Source organism: Sceloporus undulatus, chromosome 2 (genome assembly GCF_019175285.1).
Source record: "Sceloporus undulatus isolate JIND9_A2432 ecotype Alabama chromosome 2, SceUnd_v1.1, whole genome shotgun sequence".
NCBI classification, from domain to species: Eukaryota; Metazoa; Chordata; class Lepidosauria; order Squamata; family Phrynosomatidae; genus Sceloporus; species Sceloporus undulatus.
In genome coordinates, this window is record NC_056523.1 from 295220680 (window position 1) to 295237336 (window position 16657).

General features: G+C 39.6%; 1 protein-coding gene across 2 annotated transcripts in view; it reads left to right on the top strand.

The window, feature by feature from the left end:
• CENPK (centromere protein K) overlaps positions 1-15755 on the top strand; it is a 28022-nt gene extending 12267 nt beyond the window's left edge. For both annotated transcript variants that reach the window (XM_042453523.1, XM_042453524.1), the window contains exons 5-10: positions 6113-6159; positions 12107-12189; positions 12301-12399; positions 12831-12963; positions 14983-15036; positions 15324-15755. In XM_042453523.1, the coding sequence (XP_042309457.1) occupies positions 6113-6159; positions 12107-12189; positions 12301-12399; positions 12831-12963; positions 14983-15036; positions 15324-15482 (575 nt within the window). In that variant the 3' untranslated portion in view covers positions 15483-15755. The remainder of the gene's footprint in view (positions 1-6112; positions 6160-12106; positions 12190-12300; positions 12400-12830; positions 12964-14982; positions 15037-15323) is intronic.
• Positions 15756-16657: the final 902 nt, after the last annotated feature.

A 16657-nucleotide genomic window follows, 5' to 3' on the forward strand; every position in this document is an offset into this window, starting at 1 on the left:
GCCAAGTCGATTTCTTGATATATTAAAATATTCTACTTATAGCCTTCATTCTGTTGAATGCTGACTACTCTGTGATTCATTCAGGTCAAATGTAATCACTTTTCCATCATTGCTTTCAAGTGAGCCTATTTTTGGTTTTGGAGTTTTCACTGAAAGGATATATTGGTTTGGCATTGGGCTTTCGTGTATTATCTCTGATAGCTCTCATGTTCTTCTTTTATCTATGTACATTGCTTTTTTCTGCTCTCAGATTTTCATTATTTTTTTGTGTGTTTGAACACCTTTAAGCAAAAAAAAAAAAAAAAAATAGACCACAGCTGTAGGGCATCTTGCTAAAAGGCAACAGAAGTTATTTGTAATATGGGTATTGAAGGCTCTTTTTTATAAGGACTTCTATGTATTCTGTGCAGGTTAATACAGTATCATTACTGTATCACTTTAATTGCAAGCTAGATTGTCCTGTTGAACAATAGTTTTCAGTTCTTTAGTTAAAAAAAAATACATATCCCCCAAATCCGTCACAATTCCAAAGCCCCTTGCCTTTCACGAATAGTGGCCCTCTTAACTTTCAATATATAATCCACCTTGAATATAGGCCTATTCCTGAGTCCTACTTTTGCTGGGAAAATTAGCTTGAAGACATTATGTTCTAAATTAACTATGAATTTAACTTAACTACCATAACGTATGTCAAAATGATATGCTACACAAAATGTCCGACTTATCCTATTAATATTGCACAGTATATGAACACAGGTTGCAGCATCCCTTATCTGAAGTCCAAAATGCTACCAAATCCAAAACATTTCTCATAAGTCAGGGGTAGGCAACCTGCGGCCACGGGCCGGATGCGGCCCAGCAAGGCCTTGGGACTGGCCCCAGCCTGGTCCTGCCGCCGATTGCCACCGGGCCTTTGGGGCAATTCTCTATAGAAAGCCTCAGAAAATGCATTTAATTAACATTTTTTTAAAATCAGCAATTTTTTTCATGTGTCCTCCATATTTTTTTTTAAAAAAAATGTCTTCCATTTGAAATTTTGTCCTACATTTGCCTGGTTTATTTTATATTCAATTTTTTAATTTTTTTAATATTTGTTTTTTGGCTTCGCCCCCAGATGTCTGAGGGACAGCAACACGGCCCCCGGCTCAAAAAGGTTGCCTAACCTGCTCATAAGTGGTTGAGATAGTGACACCTTTGTTTTTGATGCATCAGTGTACATATACTTTGTTTCATGATTAAATATTTTAAAATACTGAATAAAATTACCTTTAGGCTATGTGTATAAGGTGCATGTGAAACATAAATGAATTTTCTTTTTAAACATGGACTATCTCCCTAAAAATCCCATTATGTATATGCAAATATTACAAAATCCAAAACACTTCTGGTCCCAAGCATTTCAGATAAGGGATTATCAATCTATAAACATTTTTCCCAAGATTCAGAAATTGAAATATATGTGTGTGGGGGGGGGGAGGGGATTCAGTAAGCTGAGTGAGCTAGATACACTGGTGCCTCGGGATACGAAATGATCGGGTTATGAAATTCCGGGGACGAAAAAAGTTGGATTGGCAAAAACTGTTTTGGTTACGAACTATTTTTCGGGTTACGAAATTCATTTCGGCGCGAAAAATCAATGCTGCAAAGTGCAGCTATAGGCTTTCCAGTGCTAACGGAAAAGTGTTCGGTGTTACGAAATTTTCGGGTTACGAAAGGATGGCGGAACGAATTAATTTCGTAACCCGAGGCACCAGTGTTAGTCAAACAAATAAGAACCTTTACTTGCAAATGATTTGTCTGCTAGATTCTTACAAAAAATTATAACTAAAAATAAAGTATGCATACACTTGATTTTCTTTATAAAGGCACTGAAAATCCTTGCTGTGCCTAGATTCTGCTTTGAATGATTTTTTTTATTGCCTATTTCACTGGCATTACATCTACTGCTAATTACTTTCTGAAACAGTGTTGTTTTAGACTTCTTTTTCTTTCTCAGTGTAGATTTATTGGCCTGTCTAAATTATTTAGAACCGAATTATTTTTATACATACCGTATATCCTCAACTATAAAGTCAAAGGAAAGTTTTGGGGCCAAAATTTTGCTATGACCCATGGATAAGTCGAGGGTAAAATTTAGGGGCACATAGCAAAGGATGAAGCAAAGCAAAACAATGTCAAAGAACTTACAAAATTCCAGCTGATATACAGTAGCTCTTTGTGCTTACACTTAAGGCTGGATGGATCAGTGCTTCCAGGACAGATTATACTCTTGCCTTTCAGGGCATAGTTTCTTCTTTTAAATAAGAGTTAAGATACAGTACTTACATTGACCCATGGATAAGTCGACTCAGGGTTTTTGGGTCACTTTTTTGACCTAAATTTCTAGACTTATACGTGAATATATACAGTAGATGTACTCAGTAAAGACTCCATAGCATGTTTAATAGTATGGAAGTTTTTGCTTAGTTCTATTCAAAAGCATTCACTTTACAATTCCCAAGCTTTGGTTTTATTATTTACAAAAAATGCTCATAATCAAGTTTGAAATGGCCCATTTCTCCACAAAGTCATCGTACACACTCTCCACAAGTGCTTAGTGCTTTTGTCTCATGATTTCAAGGGCCACCTCTTTCCATATGATCTTGCCTGCCTAGACACCAAATATGTTCATATGCCTCATCTTTATTAATATCTCACCCATTGGTGAATGTTGTTCTTTGCAAGATGTGAAGTACAGTATTAATTCTTGTTCTGTCCCCATGATGTTAATTCTTTATGCTATTTTTCTTGTTTGTTCTGTTCATGGTTTGTCTACTGCTCAAATATACTTTTAAGATGTATTATTTCACTTTATTGTAACATTTTTATTTATATAATACAATCAAACTGTTGAATGGCAGTTCAGCAATTAACTCCTCTGTGTTCTAAATACACATGCCCACTAAATGTAACTCAAGGAAGGGAAAGTCAAAAGATTAATGATGATGGATTATTGCTTTGTGCAACATGACATTTCCCCCCAAAAGGAGTGTGACTGCCAGTACAGACTGGCAAAAAGAACTGGCTTCAGGGTGGTGTGGAGGCGTGGAATCCGCATGTCCCGACTCTGCCCCCAAGTTGGCAACCAGATGGCGGTCAGCATTGGAATGTTCCTGCAGCACAGCAGAAATGTGGAAGACCCGCAGGTGTGGCGAAAGGGACATTTTTTTCCATCCCAAAAAGGAGCGGCATTTTGCTGCTTCTTTTTGAGCTAGAAAAACGCCAGATCGGGACCGTGGAGTGCGGTTGCCATGGCCCCGATCCACCACTCAAAGGGGCGGCAAGAAGCCATTCCTTGGGAGCAGTCTGCTTTGCCCCTGAATTTGCTAATCTCGTTCGTGTAGATGTAAGGCACACTCACAAAGAAAATTCCTGTTAACAAACAACACAAGGAAAACTGCAGAAACCACATTATTTTTATAACAGTATTACAATAAAACAGTTTTTAATGGAAAGAATAATGAGAGATCTCTGGATGACAGAAAATTATTAGCTTCATTTAGAACTGAAGAAGAATATGCAAGGAATAAGTTCAACACAGAGATGTCCACTACAGCAAAGACCCATTCAGCACAAATACACTTGCCAGATTCCCAAGGAGCAGGAGATATCTCCATGCAGATAATCACCAGGCTTAGATTACTAGAGGCTTTCCTTACTATGCATGCCAAGAAGAAATTGTCAAGACTGAAGTGTGTTGTACTTCTTCCAAAAGTTGCATTGCAAGAGGAAGGAGAAGATATCCCTCTTGGCCACCCTTTCCTACAATCCTATGCAAGGAGGAAAGAAATGCATTGCATTTCCTTAGGATCAGGAGGGTCATGTCTTTTACCTAGCAGCTTTTCATACTTGTTACAGAAAGCAACTACATAGTATGAATTCCTTGTCACTCAGGAGACAAAAGGTGCCAGAGCCTTATATAAACCCACCCAAACTGTATGTTCAAATAATTTACAGGTTGCATCTCCCTTATCTGCAATGGTTGGAAGTATTTTAGATATCTTTGGAATATTTGCCAGTCACCTGCTTCTGTCTTGAATGCTCCTCAGAGATCTCTTTTATTCCTTATATAAAATAAAATTCTACAGTTTTTATGGCCTGCAGAGAGAAATACATAGGAAGATTTCAAAAACCTGCTTTTAAAAAAAATGCATGAAAAATACAGTGAACCTTTCAATGACTGGGGCGGTGATGGGAGGAGTATTTGTGGGCTGCAGAAAGAGACAGTTGTGGAAAGGAACTTTGATTTCTGGTTGTCCATCACAGCAGAGGGCACCACTGCTGCTGCCAAGTCTGTGCTACCTGTGTCCTGTTGCTTTCCAGCTTCTGGTGCTACTTCCTTCCTCCCACTGCTGCCCCAGTCATTGAAAAGTTCACTGTGTTTTTCATGCATTTTTTAAGACGTAGGGTTCTAAAACTTGATGTTTCTCTCTCTGCACGCTGCAAATGCTACACCATTTTATTTTATACAAGGGACCTGATTACTGTACAGGAGATCTCCAGGGAGCCTTCCAGCCTCTCATCTCTCTCCGGTCTTGCAGATGTACATGGCACACTATTTCTGTTGTAACTCCAAACATTTTGGATTTTGGAGCATTTTGGATGAGACAGCCGCAACCTATACCCATATAGGGTTGCCATAAGTCAGGAGCTCCAAACCGGGACAAATGTAGGGCAACATTTTCAAATGTAGGGCAACATTTTTTAAAATGGAGGACGTGCAAAAAAATGGGGTTTTTTTTAAATGTTAATATAAATGCATGTTTTTTAGGCATGATCAAAATGGAGGACATTTTGGCATTATTCCTAGACAGATGGCAGAAATGTACTTGCCCTCGGGTTCAACTGTACTTCTCAGAAGTGTGTACTTGGTCAAGGAACTGTGGTTTTTCTTCACTGTAAAAATCACAGCAAGTTACATTGGCCGTGCCTCAGAGGCTTGTTGATATCAATATCACCATCATCATCATCACTATAATTGTCCAAGAAAGGCAGACTTGTTAGCATTCAAAGCGCCATAAATACACAGAAAATGCACTTGCATATATTTCATAATAAAAAATAATGGGGAAAAAATAAAAAACAAGGCAGGGGTGTATATATTTCATAATAAAAATTAATGTAATAAAATAAAACAAGCAATAAAAATTAATGAAATAAAATAAAACAAGCAATAATAAAAATTAATGAAATAAAATAAAAACAAGCAATAATAAAAATTAATGAAATAAAATAAAATAAGTATTTTATATTTTTAAAAATAATTTAAAAACCCCAAAAAAACCAAGGCAGACCTAATGGCCACTGACTCAGCTTTCCTCCTCCTCCTCCTCTGGCCCAATTCTGCCCTGGCCTTCAGGCACCCTTCCTCCGGCTCCTTCCTCCTCCTCCTCTCCCCCCTCCTCCTCCTCAGGATGGCTGGCGCGTGCGCGTGGAGGAAAGCAGGGCAGGCGCGCGCGCACACACAGAGGGAAGTTGGGCAGGCGCGCGCGCTGCCGCTGGCCCCTGCTGAGGCCTGGGCGGCGTGCGCCAAGGAGTCCGTCCTCTTTGGCCAGCTGGCCAATGGCTGGCTGGCCAAAGCAAGGGACAAGCTCCTGTTTTGGAGCCCCGTGTGCGCGTGCGCGGGTGGGCAAGCCCTGACGCGGTGGCGGCAGCGCTTCTGCCGCCGAGGAGGAGGAGGAAGAAGAAGGCGGAGCTGGAGGAGGAGGTAGGTTGGCGCTGCCCAGCCCACCACAAAGAGGAGGAGGAGGTGGGTTGGCACCGCAACCAGCCGCATTAGCGGCAGCGGCTATGGCCGCAGGAGGAGAGGACCCCGAACCGGGAACAAGGAATGGGGGGCCCCCAAACCGGGCCGGGACCGGGAGGGGCCCCCCAAAAGCGTGATTGTCACGGGGGCCTCCGGGTTACGGCATCCCTATACCCATAGGTATGAAAAAATAAAGATACAGGTAAGTGAGATCTGTTGTAATGATCTGTACTAGAAGGAAATGCAATTGCTTCAGCCAATGTTTGGCATATGTTGTAAGGAAACTTGCTTTTAGTTTTAAAATATATTGGCATTTTTGTTTTTCAGTAATTACTACAAATCCAAAGATTCTGGTAGCCTTAGGAAGAGACCAGGTATGTCTTTTAAATGATGAGCTGGTTCTAATCACTTTAAAGTGTTGGCCCTGTGGATAAATATTATTATTATTATTATTATTATTATTATTATTAACCTTTATTTATAAAGCGCTGTCAATTTACACAGCGCTGTACATACAATCTTTTAGTTAGACGGTTCCCTGCCCTCAGGTTTACAATCTAAGAAGACACAACACAAAAGGAGAAGGGAGTGGTGGTGGGGAATGGGATCAGGTCCAGCAGTTCTCCACCTCCGAGGCCTCGACCAAGGCAGATGGACTGGAGGAAGTGCTTGGCTTCTTAATTAATGGTTAAAAGGAGGCTTCCTGGGTCAGAGAGGGGCTAGCCTCTGGGAATGCTTCTCTAAACAGTATAGTCTTTAACTCAGTTTTGAAACTGGGTAGAGAAGTGATGAGGTGTGCATGTGGGGGAAGAAGGTTCCAGGAGTAAGGGGCAGCAAGTGAGAAGGGACGAATTCGGGAGGGGGCAGTGGTAGTCCTACACTGGGACAGGAGACCTTGACTAAAAGAGCGGAGGGTGCAAGTAGGAATGTAAGGAGAAAGAAGGTCAGATAAGTAAGGAGGGGCCAATCCATGGAGGGCTTTGAAAGTCAATAATAAAAGCTTGTACTGGATGCGGAAGGGGATGGGGAGCCAAAGAAGGGAGGATAAAAGAGGTGAAACATGGTCAAAGCGGCGAGCGGATGTGACAATACAGGCAGCTGAATACTGGACAGAGATTAAAGGATGGAGGTGTGAAAGAGGAAGCCCTGTCAGAAGGAGGTTACAATAATCTAGTCGCGAAACCACTAGGGCATGGACTAGAGTCTTGGTAGTAGAGGCTGAGAGGAATGGACAGATCTTGGCAATGTATATAAATATGTATATATACAACTAGCCTCCCTATGGATGGGAAATGTGCAGCTCTGCAGATGATGTTGGACTGCAGCTCTCAGCAGATCAGACCTGCATAAGCAGTTGTGAGCAGTGATGGGAGCTGCAGCAACAACATATGGAAGCTCAACATCCTTGTCCTAGGAACCAATTGATCAGTGCTGCTTCTTTCACTGTAACTAGTGACACATTGGTTGTAGTCCACAAAACAGTTAGGGTATAACAACAGGAATGTTGATGCATTGATCTTATCACCTTTCCTTAACCCAGTGCTTCTCAATTATTTTCTGTCATGCCCCCCCCAGGAAGAAGAAAACATTTCGCGCCCCCTGCGCGACTGTAAATAGTATCATTTGTCTATAAAATTGGTCAAACAAGCCCCCCTTTACGGAGCCTCACGCCCCCCCCCGGGGGGCGCGCCCCACTATTTGAGAAGTACTGCGATGTCCTCCAGATGTGTTGGCTGGGAGTCATGGCAATTGCAGTCCAGCACATCTAATTTAGGACACTAAATTGTGGATGGCTACTTTATAGAGTGTAAAAGCAAGCACAGGATTTGAAGCAGTGTAAAGCATTGTTTACACTACTTGCTAGAGCAGGGATGGCTAGCTGTTTGGTTAGGGGGACTACATGTCTCCCATGGGACCCAAATAGTGATGCCTCCTCTTTTCTTCCCCATCCCTCCCAAAAACTCGGACTCCAAAACATTTTTGCCCCCAAATGGCCAGTAGCATCCTACAAAGCATGTGGCCAAAAAAAACAGATAGGCGCTTCCTTTTTGGAAATGGTTGCATATACCACCCTAAAAAAAAAAGGTGCCCCCCCTTCCATGTAAAGCAATAGACAGTAATGCTACCCAGAGGCTTTGGGCACTATTGGTAATTTTTTTGGCAAAAACATTTTGACCTCTAACCTGGGGGAGGGGGACTGTGGACATCTGAGGGGATAGAAATATGGTTGGACAAGCTGCACTTTGTTTACCATTGTGCTAGAGTAAAAATGAGACTACAACAAAAATCGTTGGACTCATATGACGTAAGGTAAAAGTGTTAGGCTATGGAAGTAAAAGCGCTTTTGATACAGGATCAGAAGAAATTGGATTCATCTGCAGTCAGACTGGTACCTATGAACTTTGTTCATTGGCATGACAATTCTCTTTGCTGCTGTAGGCAGCAAAACTAGAGTTTTATCAAACCCCCATGGTAGGTACATATTTAATTGGCAGATTGCCTTCTGCTTGATGGAGTTTAGGCATGTGTAATTTCCTTGAATGTATTCTAAATCAGATGGCAGTTTATAAGAAAACCCCAACAATTTATAAAAATAGCATTTGCATATATTACTCCTGAATGCTTCCAAATCTGGGCTTAATAAGCAAACCTAGAATGTGTTAGTGGTAGGATTTCAACGTAGTGGTCAAAGAAATGCTGTGCAACATTACCTGAGAAGATTCCTGTGGTAATTATAGTATAGCTAATAAAAGAAAATCACATTTACATTAGAAAGATTTACATTAAAAACAACACCTTCTTTCTGTTTTCTCTGGATGTTGGTACATTCCAACAGTTTTCTTTCACTTCCTGTTAGAAAGATTATTGGAGCAGGCCTACTGCGGTAATATTTTGTTGCAACAAAATAATAGCCTGTGTTCCTTGCTTTGAGGAACTGTCATGCATTTGATATCGTATTGGCTTTGACATATCTGCTTTCTAGACAGCTTAGCAGAAAATCTCAAATATTTATAATATATGTGTGCATATACAGACATTGCTTTTGTTCTTCAGGTAAACATAAATCTGGAATTACAAATTATACAAAAATCATACAGATGGTTATGTTTATGAAAAGTCTCAGATATAGTGTTTGCTAGCATCAGCTAAAGAACCCATATTGTTAGGCACTGTCAGCATCAAATGTGAGGTTCTGGTTATACAATGCACCCTTTTTTTACCTGGAGGATCCGTTCCAGACCACCACCACCCCTGCGCGTAAAAAAAACGCATATGCTCGAGCCCTATTGAAAGTAATGGGGCTAGTGCATGTGGCAGTGGTGCGCCCTATTAATCTAAATGGGACACACCGCCCCGCATGCTCCTGCGCGGCTTTCACCATATGCTGAAATCTGCATGTAGTGCGTCCGCGTATTACACGGGCGCACTGTACCTCTACTGCAACCAAATGTGAGGTAGCTCTGGTGGTGCAGTGGTTAAATGTCAGTAATAAAAATAATAAAGTTGATTTATATTTTCATCCTCTCCAAAGATCGAGGTGGGATTGCAACAATAAAATAATACAAGATAATACAAATAATACAAAATACTAATATAAGCAATAAAACACTAATACTGAATTTTTCAATTCCTATTAGTTCTCTAAAATCAATTTATCAGTAGTCAGTGATCATAGTCAAGAGTGCAATATTGTCATAGGTTTTTTATATAAAGTCTGGTGGAAAAGCCTGCCGGAAGAGATCTGTTTTGAGTGCCTTCTTAAAGACCTCTAAGGTAGTGATGCAATGGATCTCTTCCGGTAGGCTATTCCATAATTTTGGAATCACTGCTGCAAACGCCCTGTGGGAAGTTGTCATTAATCTAGTATTGTGGTGTTCCAGTAAATACTTCCCTGATGTTCTGAGAGTGCGGGGCGGATTGTGTAGGGAGAGGTGTTCCCTCAAGTAACTTGGGCCCGAGCCATGTAGGGCTTTAAAGGTGATAACCAACACCTTGTATTGGCAGCCAGTGAAGAGATTTCAATTTTGGTGTTATATGGTCAAACCTAGATGTGCTGTTGACCAATCTGGCTGCTGCATTTTGAAGCAATTGTAGCTTCTGGACTTGGTACAAGGGTAGCCCCAAGTAGAGCGCATTACAGAAGTTTAAACGAGAGATTACAAGTACCACTGCTTCAGGGTCCTTTCGGTCCAGGTAGGGACCAAGCTGATACCAAGTACTTCTGGCCGTCACATCTATATGAGATGACAACTGCAGGGAGAGATCAAGGAGTACTTCCAAACTGCAAACTTCCTCCTTTAGGGGAAGTGTGGCCTGTCCAGGACAGGCTAACAAATCTCCATCCCTGGACTTAAGGTACCTATCGCGAGTATCTCCGTTTTCTCTGGATTCAGCCTGAGTTTGTTTTCCCTCATCCAGCCCATTACTGATCCCTGACTCCAGATGATCTCTCCCAGCGGCTTCATGTAAATGTTGAATAGCATTGGTGACAGTATCGCACCTTGAGGGATATGAGCCCCCTCTTGGATGAATAACTGTCCCCAAGCGACACCATCTGGACTCTGCCCGAGAGGTAGGACCTGAACCACTGCAAGACAGTGCCTCCGATACCTAACTCCCTCAGGCATTCCAGAAGGATACCGTGGTCAATGGTATCGAAGGTCGCTGAGATGTCCAAGAGCACCAGCAGGGTCACACTTCCCTTGTCGATGCCCAGACAGAGATCATCGACTTAGGCAACCATGGCAGTCTCAACTCCATATCCTGCCCTGAGGCTAGTTTGAAGTGAGTACTGCAACACTCACTCACAAACCACAAGGTTGTGAGTTCAATCCCAGCCAGAAGCTCAGGATCGACTCAGCCTGGCATCTTTCCAAAATGGCTGAAATGAGCACCCAGCTTGTCTGGGGAAAGCAGCTTACAGTTGTAAGCTGCTTAGAGATTGTTTAGTGCAGTATGAAGTGGTATATAAATGACGCTACTAATGCTGCTTATTCCAACCTCTGCCACCAATGTGAGAACCTCCTCCTGTCCCAGCACTCGCGGCTTCCAATTGTGGGGACCTCCTGGGTGCCCTCTATCCCCATTGGACATCACAACTCTTTAAGAACTGCTGCTGCCACAGAAATTGTGTTTTAATTCAAGCTTCCCAATATAAGTTGGGTCTCCCTTATCTGGAATTTTAAAAATCTGATATACTCCAAAAGCCAAAATTTTTCTCATGGGTGGCTGAGAGTGATACCTTTGCTTTCTGATAGTTCAGAGTACACAAACTTTGTTTCATGAAGAAAATTATTACAAATATTGTATAAAACTACTTTCAGGCTATGCATATAAGATGCATATGAAACATAAATGAATTTTGTGCTTACACTTGGGTTCCATGTTCAAAATATTGCATTATGTATGTATATGGAAATACAAGCATTCCACCCCCCCCCCCCCCCCCAAAAATAGGAAAGAAACAAAGAAATCCAAACTGTCCGGTCCAAAGCATTCTGGATAAGGGAGACTCCACTTGTATTTAGCATACCCAGAGGCAAAAGTTATAATGTAAGAACAGTTTATTCATGACAACCAAATACAGGTTATAACCATCAAATTACAAAAATAATTAAAACCCTTTAAAACTTCCACAGTCAATTATATAAAAATAACAATTTATTAAACAGAAATGAACATCATATACAGACTAATTAATTAATACAGCTAATTCACATCTCTCACATTCAACTCCTAGCTAACTCAGACCTTAACTCTCCTCGTCACACAACTCCTAAACCCATGCACTAATTCCCTAGTCTAGACTCTACTCTCCTTTTCTCCCATCACTCCTCACCAATTTTACTACAGCCAGACTTTTCAAAATCCCTTCAAATGTTTTGACAATCACCATTCGTTCCTGATATGTCATTCTCTCACCACTCCTAACAGATCCAAACCTTATTACAACTGATATAGTGTACATACCTAACCATGTTACCTTAACATTTCTAATAAAAGAAACATTTCCCCCTGAAAAGTCAATAACATCACAGGTACTGCCCACTCATCATGACTGTAGGAATACACATTACCTGGTACGTACTTGACTTTAAACCAAAGGATTACTTCCTTTGGAGGAGTAAAATTGTTGGTTTGCTGATTGTTGGAAAATAAACATGGATTGCTACCTACTTTCCTTTGCTCATATTTAAACCCTCCAATACAGTTGCATAAATATAAATTTATATAAACAGATACATTGAGCACTGTAATGTATTGAATCTGATAGCATAATCACAAGAATTGCATCTTATAAAACACTTTCCCCCCTTTTAGTTGCAGAAATTAGACCATGATCTTGAAATGGTGCTCTCAACAGTCCAGGCAAAGAATAAAAAACTGAAGCAAGAGTTGCTGAGGTATATATTATACTGGACCCAGTATTATCTTGGAACTATTCAGTTATTTCTATACAAATAGGAATTAGCTGGGTTTTTTTTTTCTTTCCCCCCTCATATATGTGCTAAAAGGGAACAACAGTGGTTGGAAGAACAGCAGCAGCTGATAGCCTGTCTCAATCAAACTAAGGAAGAAGTCAGCAATCAAGTTGTACACTTTTCTGAGAAAAGGTATTCATACAATTGTGACCTAAATACTGTACTGAAGTAGTAGACATCTAGTAACACATTCTTCGCCTCTGCTGCCCAAAAATCTGCTCCAGAGAGTTTCCCAGGCTTCCTCAGCAGTTTTCAAGGGTTCATGGTTGCTGGGGGGGGGGGGGAGGAATTGTCCTCCTTCAGTTCCGTTGATAAAAGCAGTTCCATCAGTGATATGACAGTGTTAGATCCTGTTTTTCAAGTTTCTTAAGGAAAAACTAGAGAAATGGGAATTATGTGACAAAGAATGTTGCACTATTAAATTTAACTTTTGTTTGCTACTTGGTCTGGCAGTACTAGTTGCAAGATAATTTAACATTAATGTATTACATTATCACTATATTGTTTGGCTGCTAATAAATTGAAAAGTCACCTCAGTTATATTTTATTGTTTTATATCTTAGAGCATTTCAAGAACTAAAAACGAAAATGTTGAAAATAAAAGCCTTTAAGGAAGAGATCCTGAAGGCCCTGGGAGAATTCCTTGAAGAACACTTCCCTCTCCCTGAGAATGGTGGAACTACAAAAAAGAAGAGAGTATGGTCATTTGTATTTTCATATTAAATGAAGAACTCTTTTTCTTTGGATAATAATTAAACGCACAGGCAAAAATGCTCTAAACATACTGAAACTGCAGTTCAAATGGTTTGGCCCTCATTAATCTGGAATGCACCCAGCAGGTACTCACCTTGTCTGAGGCCCTGCTGTACACACACATCATTTCCAAAACCAGCTTCAGTCTCATATAACGTTTAGCTTTCCACCTGTCCTGGACTTCCTTATTTTCAGTTTCTCTATCTTTTGTGCTACCAGTATTTCTCTTCCTCAGATTTTACAGGCTATAAGCACTGGTGCCCATGCTCAGACTTCTTGCAGTTGTTATAGGAAGCCATTTCATGCAGCACCTGTAACCCTAAAGTTCTGTTTCATTTTCAGATATAGTTGATAATAGAGTATCTACTATGCCTCCTGGTGGTCATAGTTAACAAAATTGCTAGAGACATTCCTCTCTCATTCATAAAGGCTATGTTGACAGTTAAACTGCAACTTCAAATGCCTGGGATAAGCTTTTTGCAATTTCTGTTTTTATGCCTATTGACAATGAAAATAATTGTTGCTGTTTGGACCTTTGCCCATTTAAGCAGTTCAGTCTTCCTTAGAAAACCATAGTTTGTGTGAGGGTGATATAAATATCTATGTACATTTATACTTTCTTTTGAAAATCATATCATCATCATTATCTCCCCTTTCTCCCAATATAGAGACATAAGGTGGCTAACAACAAATTTAAAACAGTACACATTGAAAACAATGCAAAAGCATTAAAATGAAGTTTAAAAAACAATTTTAAAATCTATCAAGTTAAAAACATTACACATTAAAAATATAAAATGTATTAAACTATATAAAAATGTTAACATCTGAATCCCAAAGCATTAAAAGACCCATCCCTCAGTAGTTTGAAAAAGCCTGATGACACAAAAATGTATTTACCTGCCATTGAAAGGACAGCAGGGATCGGGCCATCCTGACCCCTTAAGGGAGAGTTCCAGAGTCCAAGGGCAGCCACCAAGAAACCCCTCTCCCTTGTAGTCGTAATAATAATAATAATAATAATAATAATAATAATAATAATTGTTTTATTTATAGCCCACCCAATCACGAGGAATCCGGGCAAGTTACAACAGTAAAAATACATTAGAAATACAATAAAATTAAAAATTAATATCTTCTCAACCCCCATCCCAGTTCTAAAACTACAATATTAAATCATCACAATTTAAAATCAATAAAATACAATAGGCTCAAAATTGGGGAAATTTGGGTGGACAGAGAAACACGGATCGCAGTCTAATCGTATTCGGGGAGATGAATGAAACTAACCTAAGTAGTTGGTGGAACAGAGAAGGGCCTCTCTGAATGTTCTTAATATTCTAATGGGCTCATAAGCTCTGCTTAAACTTAGAATGCTAAGTGAAAGTACAATTTAAAATGAGCAAATGTTTTTTAAAGAGCCTAACAATGCATTGAATGTTTGTCCACTTGACTGTTTACTCAGGTCAGTGCAGCCTTACATTTTCAGATTATCTTTCATGTCCATTCTTGTTAAAAACTTACTATTTAGAAATGGCACATGAAATACCAGTGTTTGAGAATGCACCTAAACTGGCTTATATGCTAAAATCTGCATAGATCATATACAATGGATTGGGGTATATTTGTTTTCTATTATTCCCTTGTAATATCTCAAACCATGAAAGCCTTGGCACATATGCAGAGGTTTGCATCTTTAGGACTTGAGGACTCAAGAACCATGAGTGTAATGATTAAGAATATCATCTATCCTTGTTGTATGGCTTTAAATGATGTGGATATGACAAGTGTGTGTTCTCAGCCATATTCTTGCATAACTACAGGACTCACACATAAATACCTTTTCCAAGCCCAATTCTAAATGTGAATGAATTTTCAACTCTCTCTAAAAATTGGTTTTCATTGCAAATATGCATGTCTTAAGTATTAAATTAAATGTTCTTGTCTTTTTTCTTCCTGTAGCATTCATCTGAAGAACCACAGGCACAGCTAATAACATTACATGAAATTTTAGAGGTAAAGAGAATTTTTATTTGTTTGTGTTTGCTACAGTTCAGTGCTGACATTGATAGGGAACAAAACAAATATGCCAAGAATTAGTAGTTTGGAATGGTCTGCCCCAAATCTCAACACAATTATGTTGTTCTTGTCTTTAAAACAGGGAAGTAGAATGAGTTCTTTTGTATTTTCTTTCTTTTAAGCCAACTTTCTCTTATTTGTATTAATAATTTTTGATAAATCTTTAATATATTTACCAGAATTTCAGGCTGAGAAATCTAATCTGAATTTGTTCTCATTTCCAGAATCTTATAAATAAACATGTAAACGTACCTCATGATCCATATATAACAATCAATGCTTCATTTTGGTCACCTTACATTGAACTACTTCTGCGATATGGGATTGCATTAAGACATCCAGAAGATCCTAACCGAATACGCCTAGAAAATTTTTATGATTAGCAAGATGTATTAAAACCAAGCCATCACCTGGTCAGTAAAATAAAATAACAAGAAGGGGTATAAACATTTTCTTCTTCCTCAGAAAATATTAATTACTGATGTTTTATATCTTTCATGCAGGTTCTTGACATTGTTTCTGTAAAGTAAAACTGCAGAACTCATTTTAGCGTGAGATTTTAAACTGCTTCTAATGTTGCTTTTAATAACTATTCTGAAATCTGTTGAGACTGTTAAAAGATCAGCTCAGATTAAAGGACTATTTTAGACCTGTGATTTATTTGGCTCTTGCTTTCCAAATGTTTGAACTGTCTGATGTTTTATGGCATGAGCATAAAAGCAAACAGTATTTCTTCCTGGGATTGCATGCTGAGAACATAACAGATTGATTGATTGATTGATTGGCTTCAAAGTCTCTCCTTCCCACATTTGTGGGAAGTGGAGACAAGAGAAATGGGAGATATTTAAGGTTGTGGATATTTACCCTCTTTCTGACCCTTTCCCTTCCTAAACCTACTGACTGGTAAGCATTGTTATTGCCATATCATTGGAAATGGGCCCCTTTGAAAATGTTAGGAACACAATTATTATAGATATGCCTCTTAAATCAACTATATAGAAAAGAGTGGAACCTTGCCTTACGTGGGGGATCCGTTTGGGACCCACACCCCCGTGTAAGGTGAATTCTGCTTATGCTCAAGCCCCATTAGAATGAATGGGGCTCGTGCATGCAGTGGTGTAGTGTGCGCGTGCAGCAGCCACACGCACCATAGACAACATTACAGTGCGGCTTCTGCAGAAGCCGGCATATGGAGCAGGCACACTGTATTTTTGAAAATCAGAGAACTTCTGGACTGCTTCCAGATCAATCCAATTCCAGATTCTTCGATGAATAACACTGTAGTTCCCTTTTCATCATACCTATGATTTAAAATGTTTGACTTCCTGGTATGCTGTACACATCCATATATTTGATTACAGAATCACTAGACTTGGTGTGTTATATAATGAGACTAAAACAAAGACCATAATAAGGATTTGGACCTAGTCATGATGTACTTCTGTTACCACCCAAACAAACACTGTTTTAAAATGCATACATATAGACCAGTTTTAATCAAATGTGATATTGGACCTTTTCCAATTCAGCATTTTCATGCAAGGTTGAGACAGCTAGC